The sequence below is a fragment of the Sinocyclocheilus rhinocerous genome, unplaced genomic scaffold (genome assembly GCF_001515625.1).
Source record: "Sinocyclocheilus rhinocerous isolate Xijiao unplaced genomic scaffold, SAMN03320098_v1.1 scaffold721, whole genome shotgun sequence".
Classification (NCBI taxonomy): Eukaryota; Metazoa; Chordata; class Actinopteri; order Cypriniformes; family Cyprinidae; genus Sinocyclocheilus; species Sinocyclocheilus rhinocerous.
The window spans coordinates 250234-264063 of NW_015656165.1; the positions used below are offsets into that span (position 1 = coordinate 250234).

The window sequence follows — 13830 nt, forward strand, 5'->3', positions numbered from 1 at the left end:
GCGCTGCTCACAAACGCTACTTTATCAGGCACTACAGGAAAGACGAAATGAAAATGACATCGAAGCTTTTCTGAAGACAGTCGGTTCTTTTCAAAGATACATTCATATAAAAAACACCCGCGCTGCATTTTAATTTTGAAACGTGAAGCGCTCATTTTATTCAACGAAGTATAAGCCTTTTGGAAAATCTATTTGTGGCGGTCAGTTTTGATATTGTGATGAGCCGCCACAAATAACTCAATGTATAGGAAACACTGGACACTGCTATAAGTCAATTGGCCATAGTGATAACAAAAATAAAAGAGATCCCACATATTGCACTGCCTGCTGCTCATAACTGCTTAAGAGTGCGCTGGCCATGAGCGAATATATGACATCGTGGAGGCTATTGTCGGACCCACAGACACATTTCATGAGGAAAGTTAACGTGCACGTTATAATCAGCCCAGAAGTTTCGTCTGAATTGAACAAGCGCTCATTTTATTCAACGAAGTATAAGCCTTTTGGAAAATCTATTTGTGGCGGTCAGTTTTGATATTGTGACGAGCCGCCACAAATAAATCAATAATCTAAGTGATAACAAAAATAAAAGAGTTCACTCATCATCGTGGAGGCTATTGTCAGACCCACAGACACATTTCATGAGGAAAGGTGAACACGCAGCCAGAGGGAGTTCCGCAACAACGCTTAGTTGCCCGCCAGTGCGCCTGCCTATAAATCGGCCTAATTTGCAGCACAATCGGCCGATGCCGATTAATTAAAAATGCCAAAAATCGGCCGATTAATCTGCCGGCCAATCAATCGGTCGACCTCTAGCGCATACAGCACATTAAAACACAATCTTTATGGGCAAACGTGTCGCTCTCGCATTGGGAGTTCTGCGGGGAATCGGATATGTGTGTTTAGACGTAGGTCGGATGTCCAGATATTGCATATGTATCTGATTTAAAAACGCATTTGTAAGTGACTCAGATTGGATGTGAAAAAATCAGATCTCGTGCAGATTTTTGTGTTTACACGTGTGCAACAAATTCCGATCTGTGTCAATAAATCGGCCTAATTTGCAGCACAATCGGCCGATGCCGATTAATTAAAAATGCCAAAAATCGGCCGATTAATCTGCCGGCCAATCAATCGGTCGACCTCTAGCGCATACAGCACACCGACATTAAAACACAATCTTTATGGGCAAACGTGTCGCTCTCGCATTGGGAGTTCTGCGGGGAATTGGATATGTGTGTTTAGACGTAGGTCGGATGTCCAGATATTGCATATGTTTCTGATTTAAAAACGCATTTGTAAGTGACTCAGATTGGATGTGAAAAAATCAGATCTCGTGCAGATTTTTGTGTTTACACGTGTGCAACAAATTCCGATCTGTGTCAAAAAAAAATCAGATTTCTAGTGCCAGTGTAAATGCAGCCACAGTCCTCTCAGCTACTGTGGTTGACAAGTGGATGATGAACCCAAGTGTAGAAAAGGATGGATGACAAGACAATCTTGAATAAGAGTGTCTCACAAAAATCTTTACTAATTTGTCTTTTTGTAAATACAACAAAATATTCCATTAAAAGATATTTCAAAAGAACTGAAGATGGTTCAAACAAAAATATTCCCTTCATACAAAAAACGAGCCTCAAAAGTAACAAAGAGTCCCAGTAAACAACAACATAAAATATAGCAAAAGGTAACAGAGAAAAAAGTCTAACCAGGAACAGGCAAAAAGAAACTATAGCCCTATTCGGACAGCAATTGTTTATCATGTGGGCGTCTGTAAAAATTAATTTACCTGGCACCTCAATAATAAAACTCATGGGTTCGAATGACAATTTATTCATGGTGGAGGAGAGAGTTCTGTGATCCTATGAACCCGGGATTCTATTGAATTCCTGTTGCTACCATAATAATGACCAGTTTCAAATGTTTACGTGCTCTTCTTTTTGTTCTTAACAGCTCCCTCTTGCTGTGGTGGAGCAGTTATTAAATACTGTTCTTGTAAATACTTTCCAGCATTTCAGTATTAAATAAGCGTGCAAATGTAAGTGCAATGGTCACTGTGCGGTGTTCGGCAGTGGTCAAAAAAGATTTAAACTGTGAATTAACTTCTCTGGAAAACCACGCAGAGAGGGCTCAAGACTGAACAAAGGCAAAAGAGTGAGACAGAGCTTAAATAAGGCCAAAAACAGGTGAACACAAATCTTTCTGATTAATGACAGATCTCAGACCTCTCTGGGAACATAGCGTCATCTGGTGGAAAGGAAGAGTTCATGCATATAGGTTACACTCTTACATCCAAATTTTAATTTCACCACAAACGGGTTCAACAAAATGAGTCATTTTAGTCAGGTTCTTTCATGGATTAAATTTAATTAGTAAATCTCAGTAATAGGTTGCTGGGCAACATCATGTAACATCAGGTGTTGTTGGCAACAACTAGGAAACATGGAGCACTGCTCAGTTGTGATTGCAGTGTTAATTCCAGGTCTAAATGGGATTAGTGTGTGTGACCTCTGACCTCTTACACCCACAGGTCAATGAGCTGCAGAATCTTACCAGTGCTGAGGTCATTGTACCACGGGACCAGACCCCAGATGAAAATGATGAAGTGTTTGTTAAGATAATTGGACATTTCTTTGCCAGTCAGGTATGTGATATGTGATTGACATTCTCCTAGACTTAAACTGTTTGTTTTATTTGAATTTGTCTAAAACACCAGAGTCAAACTAAGTCACCACTGCAAAAAGTGGTAACCTGCAATTGTTATAGTTGTTACCTGCAGTTGTCATTTAGAAAGAACATTTCTACCTTTTTTTAAAGGTGGGGTAAGCAATTTCTGGTAGCCAATGTTGACATTTGAAATCACCAAAACAAGTACCCTATTCGCCCCTAAAATCGCCCCTATTTTGATAGCTCCGCCCCACACATACTATAGAACTCATTATAATCAGTGATGCTGTCTACACCATAGATATAAATATACTGTACATATCTATGGTCTACACTGGATGCAGCGCGGCACGACACGACAAATCCCCGACAGAAAACTGCTGGTGGGTTCTATTTATGACGTATTGACACAAATTTCAAATGATTTTCAACGGTCGCTTTGTAGCGTCCAGTGTACTAGACAGACTTTAGCTGTTGCGGCGCAGACACGGTGTTACTCACCTATCGAGAAGAAACAAAGCAACCTCGGCGTCCGATCGCAGGCCTTCCGCTCCTTGAGTTATCTCCAGCGCTGGAAAGCTGATCCAATATTTACATGGTTCCCACTTCTTTCTTTATTGCCTTAAGCCTTCTTTTGTTCCGCAGACGTTTTCCTCTTTTAAGATATTTTTCACATTCTCTCGTTTTTGTCCATCCATTGAAAATCCACACAACCAAATTTAGGTTTTAAGAAGTTCATAAAGACATTATAAACGTAGTCTTTTATTGAAATATAAACATTGATCAGCATGCATACATGGAGCCCATCATATGTGGTACACAGAAGCTAGGCCTGTCGCAATAATCAATATATCGACTTATCGCGCAATATATGTACATGACCTCAATAATTTTTGGTGACGCAATATATCGCCCATTATATTTACTTAAAAATTAATGTCACCATGTTTTGTACATTCCACTTGCGCCCGTGGCTTTTGCAGCTTCTCGTACATAACGTGAATAATATCACTTATCGCAATTATTTCTGGGGCAATATATCGCACAACAAAAAGTTGTTATCGTGACAGGCCTAACAGAAGCTAAACGTGCTTTCTTGATGCACAAGAAACATTTGGTGTGCCTTATTTATTTGCACATTGATCACTGTAAGATTAGTTCAGTGTGGTGGAAATCGGCTTTCTTTACAACTGCTATTTGGTTGTACTGCTCACTTTGTTGAACTTTTGTGACCGATAGTTCCTAAGTTCACCTAGAAACACCTGAGTACAAATACTCAGCTATATATCAATATATCAGTACATTATCATTCATATTAATTATTTTACACTATTGGCAGGTCCTGGATGGTCACAAAGCAACTTCAACATTACAGAATTATTATTCATGAGATTTGTCCTTTGTCATAAGTAGGATTCATAAATTCTTTTTTTTTTCAATCTTGGTATCAGCCTGTTACTAAAGTACTGGTACTTTTGAATTTCATGTTTTAGACAATTTATTTGCAAAAAGGTCTAGACTGAGACAGGTGTGCTGTGAAAGTAAGACACTTTGAGACACTTCTGATTCCCACTGCAGTTCACTCGTTCATTGTGAACATTAACCAGTTTTGGATGAGGCTTGAATGAAAGAATGGCTTGGACTAGACTGTGTCCTAAAGCTTGTTATTCGGGACTACATATGATTCGTTCAGCTTCTTAAAACATTAGCTGTTGATATAAATGATATATTTGCATGTGCACTCCAGTCACCTTTGGATACGGTGTGTTTGTTTGCAGACGGCCCAGCGCAAGATCAGGGAGATCATTCAACAGGTCAAACAGCAAGAGCGGAAACACCAACAAATGGTGCCAACACCCTCACAACCGTCAAAATGATCAGCAGATGCCAGCAAGCAGCAGCTAATGAATGTAGCTCATGCCAGGACAAATCGAAATTCAAGAACGAATTCAAGTAATTGACAAAGGGAGAGTGAGACAGAGCGGGAAACAGAGAGAGACAGAAGCTGATGAAGAGGACCAGCAGTTTAAAACAACCAAAGAACTTAAAGCACAAAAAACATTTGGTCATGTGGATATGAATGAAGATGTCCGAGTTTGTTTCCAGGTCAGAGATCTTTTTTATAAAGACGGACCTGATATTTCATATTGAGCTCTTTTTATTATTGATTAAGCTGATGTGAACGTATATTGAGGATTTGTGCACTGTGAAGTAGACTGCTGGATGAGGTGAATGCACACTGCAGGTAGATTTCATAGGGACTTGCAGGTCTAGTTGTGCACTAGATCTACTAATTTATTAGAGCAAATGTTAATAAGATTCTAAAAACAATTATATAAGTTTATTCAACAGAATGTTCTTTGGAAACTCATTTCAGGCTATTTAATGTGAATAATCAGATTTGTTTGCTGATCTTCTCTAGTAACTAAAATCATCAAGTGATCTCACCAAGGAACGTACATAATGTAAAAGACTGCTAGCTGTGTGCCAGCATTTCACTTCCAGTTCCTCTTTACCACTGCTGAGTCTGAGCGTCTCTCCTCTGCTTGCTGACCTGTTCTCTTTTCTTTCTTTTAAAAAAAAAAAAGAATTATTTTTGTTTCCCTGTTCCCGACTTATTCATCACACAAAATAAGAGCTGTCTGTGTGCCAACTGTAAAGAAAAAAAAAGTACAGTCTCTAAACAGAGGTAGATCTAGATCATCTTACTTTGGGAATCTAATGTTGATATCCTGTACTGCCCACGAATGATATTACACGCTCTTAATATTACCTTACACTACCATTCAAAAAGTTACTACTTTTCTGATCAAAAGTGACTAATGACATTTCTAATATTGCAAAAGATTTCTATTTCAAATAAGAAAAACTTTTCTATTCATCAAAGAATCCTGAAACAAGTATGGTTTCCACAAAAGATATGAAGCAGCACAACTGATTTCAACATTGATAATAATAAGTTTCTTGAGCAGTAAATCAGCTGCTCAAATAAATGCAACTTTTTGATCAATTAAATGCAGCCTTGGTGAAAAAGACTTCTTTCAAAAACATTAATCAATCTTACCAACCCCGAACTTTTGAATGGTAGTGTACGCACTTGAAAAAGCTGAATTTCTTGTGCAATCTGCACCTGGTCTGTAGGTCCTGTAACAGGAGCACATGGGAGTCCTTTTAGGTCTTCTTGACTCTAATGAATGAATATGATGCAAATGCCTTCTGCAAACATGTACTTTCTGTGTTGCAAACATTCTCTTTTCCCCCTCTGATTTCATGTGCTGAGATGAGTGCATATCTTCTCCTGCAAGTGCGTGTTTGCAGTAGGGAATGTATGCATAGTCCGAGACAACATAAATATCTATAAAAGCATTTTTGACAAAAGAGTCAAGCAAAGTCAAGACAAAGTGTTTTGTTTTTTTTTGCAAAAAGATTTCCCATTTTTTCGTGATATATAAAGGTGATGTGATTGGTGAAGGATAACATCATTAAGCCTTTAATGATGCACATCCGAAAGGCTAATGGAATTTTTTTTTTATTATGTACTGTATATAGGTGACATGCACAAAGTACAGTTAATAAAATATTGGTTTCAGTATTTCTTGACTGATCAAATGCAAACAGCCAGTCATAGAGCGTAACATTGATATTAAGCAACTGATGCAACCATGATTGAGACATGAAAATGATATATTGAAAGTCCATGCAGCTTTGTGTGAAGCAGTACAATATAACATTCTACCTCAAGAACAGGGTACCTCAGTCTGAATTTGTATACCTTATAAAGCTCTCAAACTTAGAGCATTTTTTATTTTTTTAAATAAAAGCACACAAAGAGAAAAAAAGGTTTAGTGCAAGGCACCAACACGGCTTGCTTGTTCTTGCGAAAGGTTTCAGGACCCTGCATCAGAAACTGATTGTTGCTTTATGGACCGTTTGACTTAAATGAGCTCTTGAGGTCAATACAACTCTTGGGCAACTGAACATTTGTGTTGACAGTGCTTTGTTTCTTGCAGTTTATGTTTGTACTGAAATAATCGTCTTGACAGATATATAGTGTCTAAGAATACAGCTTAATCCAACCATATGCAGTGTTCTTCAACCTGTGTAGGGACATTTAGAAGACATTATCTTTGTTACTCTGTTACAAATGGCTTGGTAATTTTTCTCTGTTTTGGAGGTCATATCAGATGAGATGGTCCGTTTTGAATTTTATTCTAACCGTGTTTGTGTGAGGTTTTAGTATAGGAATAATCGACAGTTTACTGCTGAATATTAGCATAATGATATTAGGCACTTTTGAATTTGATCTTTTCAATTTGGGAATCTGTAGTAAGATTTTGCTGTGTCAAATGGGAGGGATGTCCAGCTGTCTCAAGACCATCTCTTCTCGTATCATTTACAAAGACAACATGTACATGAAACTTGATTTTTGGCGTATTACTTCTGTTGCTGTCTCTGTGTCCATTTCTCTTCACATTCTACCATGTTCAAAATGTCTTTATTGACCACTTGTACCGTGAATACTTCTGGGTGTTTGATAAGCCTGTCCCTTTAATCCTTATTTGAGATGAGCTTCTGATATCAACTTAAAGTATGTAAAGTATGGGCTCTAGACAAGTGTGGGTGAGTTTGGGGACAATAGGAGTGTGAGAGAACAATCATGAATACACATCTGTTTTTATGTTTTCTGGGAGGGTCTCACTACTTTTCACGTGGATATGAGCAATAAAGAGTCTTTAAAACAATGTTTTTTTCCCTTCATCTTTATATCAATACATCAAGTTTACTTGTGTCAGCAATAGCTTAAAGATTCTGTGGAAGCTTGTTTCCGCCACAGGATAAAAAAAAATCTAAAAAGGTAATTGATAATTTTTTTCTCATAATTCAGACCTTTCCCCCGCAATTCTGAGTTTATATCTCACAAATATGGCTCGTTTTTCTCGAAATTGTGAAGAAAAACGTGAAGAAACTCAGAAATCTGACTTTTTTTCCACTTGCAATTTTAAGTCTGAAATATCAAGCGTAGCGTTAGTTCTGGCAGGTCACGTTTCCATCTACCTATAGGAATACGACAGCTATCTAAGCATTCATATATAAGGTCCCTCAGTATTATCAGCAGTTTTCGCATTGCTCAATAGCTAATTACCCTCCTCCATCCCCAGCTCCTCCTCTGTCAGTCAGGATTCAGCCTTCTGATTATCCTTTGAATCAGACTAATTCTAAAATGTGTACATAAAATTATTGAACTTTAACGATGACTACATCGGGGGGGGGGTTTAGTCATCGTAGTCAGCATGGATGCGCAGGGAGTTCTTGCCCAGAACAGAACCATACCGCCAATCCAGACCGTATGCTAATTGTCAATCATCTTTGACGATAGTGGTCCTGACAGAACTACATTTATCTCACAGTTGTTGTTTTTTTTCTTGCAATTGCAAGTTTGTATCTCACAATTCTAGTTGATCAGAATTGCAAGTTTATGCAATGACTTTTTATCTCAAGCAATGTCTGAATTGTGAGATAAAAAGTCGCAGTTACCTTTATTTTTTTTTATCTCATGGCAGAAATGGGCTTCCATTAGATTCTGAATGCTAAAGTGAAACCTTGATGTCTGTTGGAATATATGATTACATAATATTATATAATATTGCAATATTCTTATCCTGCAGTTATACAACTTACTAACGTGTTTTTACCTGTAAGTAGCTCGGCATTGATTATGCACCTGTAGAACTCTGTAGAAATAGTTTGGCTAATGCTTTTAGCTGCCAATATAGTAAAATTATCTCTCTCATTTCAGCAATTTTACCATGTATAAATCCATTCCACATAATTTAGCAGTCTGTGGCTGCATATACTGTAAGTTACAATAAGATGCTAAATTGTTTCAAATGTTTTTATTATGGAATTCAACCTTTTGAAGAACTTCTTAATTGTGAACAGCAGTTAAAACTTGGTTATAACAGAATTATACATTTCAAGTGCTCAAACAACAGTTTTCAATGCAAAAACTAAACCTTAATCTGTACACAACAACATCTGTACACGTTAAGACATTGATTTATTTTTCCATATGTGACTCAAAACAGGAGAGCTTCTGTAATGCAGTAATTATTCAAGTAGCACCTATAGATGCAATTCATGAAATTGCATACTGCAATGGAAATTCATTTTGTTTTTAAAGGATACATATCATATTCACCATAGAAACAGCACTAGAATGTAGAGTTTCTGCCAACTGTCCAAAACAGGTCATTAGTAGTGTGCGTTTTTGTAGCTAGAGATGAATGCACATGTGCACATATGACAAAATTGTATATGTTTGACAAGGTCAGTTATCAATCCCTGAATGTACTGTGCAAGTCCAGAAGATTTAGCCCGTCATATAAATGATCAGTGCACAAGGCTATATTTAAAGCATAACACTAACTTGCAAATAAAAGGACATCCTGACAGTAGGATGCTTGAGGATAATGAATATAATAAAATCAATTTTTTTATTTTTTTTAATCACTTTAAAATATTTAAATGGCTTTTTAAAGCCTGGACTCAGTGGTATCCACCTTATTTTTCAGCGCAGAAGTAAGCCTTTTTTTTGTGAATTTGCCAAACTTCTGATTCATTAGCTGGTATAGGAAATAACAAGAAGAATAACTAGTGCCATAGAAGTGCAGTAATTGAAAAACTATTTGTGCTACAAACCAGTGTTTATAATTATTGCAATCTGTTGAAATAATATTACAAGAATGACACGGAAAGCACATTCAAGTTACAAATGGCTGCATTCGCTGTTAAGTTTAAAAAATAAGGTTGGATACAGTATAGGTAAAACTGGAATATTATTTTAAATAAAAATGTTTGTATGTAATACATTTTATTAAATCTGCAATTGTTACTTTAAAGAGCTATTTACATGATTTAATCCATAAAATTTTTGTTTGTAATAAAGTAATGTATTTAGGTTAATTGAGTGATATTAAATAATATTTTTTTAATGAATAAAGCCAGTTAATTTAAATGTTTCCATTTTTAGGGTACCATTTTATCAGTGTACATTTAGGGGGAAAGTAACTAATCATTAGTTCTATTTTAGTAAGATGTGTAAGCATACACAAAAACACATAAAACTTAGTTATTTACAGTTTCTTCAAATAAATAAAGCCATAAACAAACATGGTCACTAAACAGTATCTGACAACATAAGTATTAAAATATTTTTTGCTTCAATAAAACTTAAAAGCTAGGCTGTCAGATTCCCTTTTTTCCTATAAAATGAGGCTATGTCCAGTGGGTATAGAAAAGAATCACATTCTTTAAAATAATCACATTTTGTTGCTTTGCAGCCTGAAATGAAGATGGACAAAGTTTTTGTTTTATCCAGTTGTATTTACTCAGTGCAACTTAAAATAACATCCAAGTGAAAGACAGCTGGATAAAACAAAAAAAAGTGTCTGTCCATCTTCAATTCAGGCTGCAAAGCAACAAAATGTGATTATTTTAAAGGGGGTGATTCTTTTCTATACCCACTGTATGTAACATGTCAGCAATCTAAGTGTGTTCTCTTTTAAGACATTAATAGTCTGTTCTTTTGTGCTTTATCATCATTATAGACATTCAATAATTGTATTTCTGTCCATGTCAGTTCCACTCTGCATTCAGACATTCATAAGCAAATCCTCAGCTGTGACTCCAGACCAATGATCAGTCCCATATTAACAGACTGCAGTCTCCTCTTCTGTCTGTCTTTGGGTCATCTAGTCTTGCGATCATTCAGGACCTTTCGGTGTCCATTGGCCTCCAGGCCATCAAGTTTGAGGTGGGCCTGGCTGCAGTGGCGGATCAGAGCTCCGGGAAGTAGAGACACACAGGCGATCAACAGGAGCTGCAGCACGGTGCCCCACGAAAAGATGTCATCCAAAGAGTGGATCTCAGACAAGATGGCACCCGTACGGACACAGATAAAATTATAAGGGATTAGACCTGGGGAGAAAATAAGCCTTTGAGATCATGAGGGTTGTTTTTCAAGGTCAAAATGGAATTATTAGGAAACTTTAGGGGGGGGAAAACAATGCAGAATTGCAATGGAGTGCATAACATAAAAATACATGAATGTATATCTGAACATGTACTGTAAGCTCACCAATGAGGATGGAGAAAAAGAATATGGGGATGGGGATGTTGAGGATTGGAGAGGTGACATTCAGAAACCAGTTTGGCGTCATGGGAAAGAACCGCAGAAAGAGCAAGAAGAAGAACAAACTACTCCTGTTCTTTTCCACCTAATAGAGAGAGATTCATCATGTGCTCATGTTGCATTAAGTTTCAACTCCAAAGTTTTATAACAGATGAAAATAATGATTATGATCAGGGTTGTCAAATTGGGCTATTTTTAAAAAAAATTTCATCACAAAGCATGCCTTATAAATATATATACAGTATACCTGACAAGTGCTCCAGTCCCTGCTGCAGAGAAACACCCCCATAAAGTTGCTGTAGGCCTCTTGGGAGCCTCTCTGACCAGTTTCCTCCTGCCTCTTTCATCCAGTTTGGAGCGACGTCCTAATCCAGGGAGGGTCTGTGTTGTACCAAATACATTCCTCTTCTTAATAATAGACTTCACTGGGCTTCTAGGCATTGATAGAGCCTTTGACATATTTTTGTATCCATCTCCTGACATGTGCCTGTCCACAACTTTATCCCGAAGATCTTTTGACAGTGCCTTGCCACCCATAGTTGATTGTTTGCTTCAGTTGATTTTGTTTTTTATTTCTCTTTTTTTTCTGACATGTTGGTGTTATATCTTTCACTTGGATGTTATAAGTTGCACTGAGTAAATGAAACCAAGCTGAATAAAACAAAAATTGGGTCTGTCTTCATTTCAGGCTGCAAAGCAACAAAATGTGATTATTTTAAAGGGGGATGATTCTTTTCTATATCCACTGTATATTTAGCTGCATGTACAGTTTATTTATTTATTTATTTTTAAGATTTGAAGTACACTATAAGTGCACATTCAATACAATTAAGCACACTTCTTTTCACAAGTGGCATATGAGATTATGTCCAGGAAAGGACAGTAGGACACATGATGTAAATGGCATTTAGAGAAACTGGTGATCAATCGTTTGTTTCAGTCTAATGAGGTGGTTTCAGGCAGGTCTAGTAGACCTCTTTTACCAACCAAAAAGGACGAGCCTGGAATGGCGAAGGACTGCTTGTAGAGGTAGGCACTGCAAAAGAGGAAGAACACATAGCCAGTGTGTTCTGTCTTATAGAACTGCAACAGCTCGGCTAGTTCCCTCAACTCGTCCAGATCAGACGGGAACTTCAACCTGGAGAAAACATAAGAAATGATGGAATCAGTAAAATAATGGCACTGAACTTGTAAGATTCTCTTGTAATTTCTAACAGATTGGAGAGTGGCTGTTTTCTTCCCATCAACCAAATTGCTTACCCTTACAAAAATCAGCACTAAAGAGACTGCTTTGTAGGAGGACAAGGGTTTTACTTTTAATCAATGGATTCATTGAGTGGATACTGTGGTCTTTAGTAATATGACTTGAGCGTAATGATCTGAAAAAGCCCTCTGTTGCCTTCTGGTGAGTCTCTGTACTGCAAAAAGTGGTGACCTACAACTGTTACATTAAAGAGATACAGGTATTTGTACATGATTTAATCTATATAAAGTAGTTTTGGTGGTATAAATTAATGTTTTAGGTTGATTCAGTGATATTAAATCATATTTTTGACTTTAATAAAACTTTTTTTCAGTGATTTTACAAGTGTCTAAATTTTGAGTGGGTAATAAAATACTCTCTGAAATCAGACATGTCTGAAGGGTGAGAGTTTTTTTTTTTTTTTTAATACAGGACAAATCTCATATGCCTCTTTTACAATCTTATAATTAATTAAATGAGTGAATAATTTAGACCAGGGTTTTCAACAAGGGTAAGGGGTCATTTTTGGAAGAACTGTCTTATCTAATTTCATTTAAATGTTTCTTTTTTTCTTACATATTAAAATGTATTACATAAAATTAGAAAGTACATGACTATTCAATTATATCAATAACAATTATTTAAATGGCTGTGGAATGTAAGCATCACAATAAACTACTGTATATAAATACATTATAGTACTATTAATACATACTCTAAAAAGTGGTGACCTGCAATTGTTACCTTAAGCTGGCTGCACACTAGACGATTTTCAAATCTTAACCGATTTTAAAACCATGGGAGACCACAGACAAGAAGACAGTTCAACAGATTTTTAGCTTTATAATCCTCTGAACGCACACACTAGACGATTCGACCAGACCGCGAGACCACACACTTGATGATTTCACAGTGACACGCGATCTCACGGACACTCGCGAGATCAAATGTGACTAGAGAAGAAAAACAAATAGAGGACAATCAATGTTGTCAGCTGACTCTCCTGCATGCGTTCTGTGTCACAGTGAAAAACAAAGTATAGAAAAGAATATGGGTGATGTTCTCTGCTTTCATGGCATGTTTCAGAGATTGTCTTATGTTTGTGGCTGCCAGGTTTCAGCTATAAAAGCACGCAACATCCGGTGAGTGACGCTTGCTTGCTCTCATTGGCTATCGCGGGTATCACGTCATGCCCGGTTCAGACTACACGATTTTAGCACGATTTTGCCACAATTTGCTTGACGTAGGGTGTTGTGGGGATTCATAAACGACAATGGGCGTCGGAACGCAAGATTACATCGTTTCACCTCGTGTAGTGTGTCATAGTGGACGACAACCGATTCCGCGTCTGCGATGCTTCACGACAGAAAGACTAGCATGTTTTTTTCCGTCGTCCACGACGAGTTCCGTCACATTGGTGACGTTGACCAATAGCAGCACAGAAGCTCTTTCATACACAGTTTTCAAACATGGCGAAACGGTGCTGCTAGGTGGAATTATGAGATGGAGGAAAGGTTCGTGGAGCAAAGAAAGAAAAATGCTGGCGAACTATAGCGGAAGCACTTCAGCAATGTTTACACTCTTGTTTTCGGAAGTCAGTCGCTAGTTCTGCCTTCTCGATGACATCATGCGCGTCGTTAAAGACGGCACACGATGAATGGTCGGGAAGCAACATGTAGTCTTACATGTTTCTTGTCCACGACACAACAAGATTTTAGGAGTCAAAATC

At 37.3% G+C, this 13830-nt stretch overlaps 2 protein-coding genes across 2 annotated transcripts in view; one reads left to right on the plus strand and one right to left on the minus strand.

The window, feature by feature from the left end:
- The window catches only part of igf2bp2b (insulin-like growth factor 2 mRNA binding protein 2b), a 42289-nt gene extending 36796 nt beyond the window's left edge, over window positions 1-5493 (plus strand). Inside the window, exons 9-10 of the mRNA XM_016527227.1 lie at window positions 2531-2644; window positions 4446-5493. Of these exons, the coding sequence (XP_016382713.1) occupies window positions 2531-2644; window positions 4446-4544 (213 nt within the window). The 3' untranslated portion in view covers window positions 4545-5493. The remainder of the gene's footprint in view (window positions 1-2530; window positions 2645-4445) is intronic.
- A 4650-nt stretch (window positions 5494-10143) lies between these two features.
- Window positions 10144-13830, minus strand: part of LOC107719727 (transmembrane protein 41A-B-like) — an 8915-nt gene continuing 5228 nt past the window's right edge. The window contains exons 2-4 of the mRNA XM_016527216.1: window positions 11846-11996; window positions 10805-10943; window positions 10144-10644 (exon numbers count right to left, since the gene is read on the minus strand). Of these exons, the coding sequence (XP_016382702.1) occupies window positions 10415-10644; window positions 10805-10943; window positions 11846-11996 (520 nt within the window). The 3' untranslated portion in view covers window positions 10144-10414. The remainder of the gene's footprint in view (window positions 10645-10804; window positions 10944-11845; window positions 11997-13830) is intronic.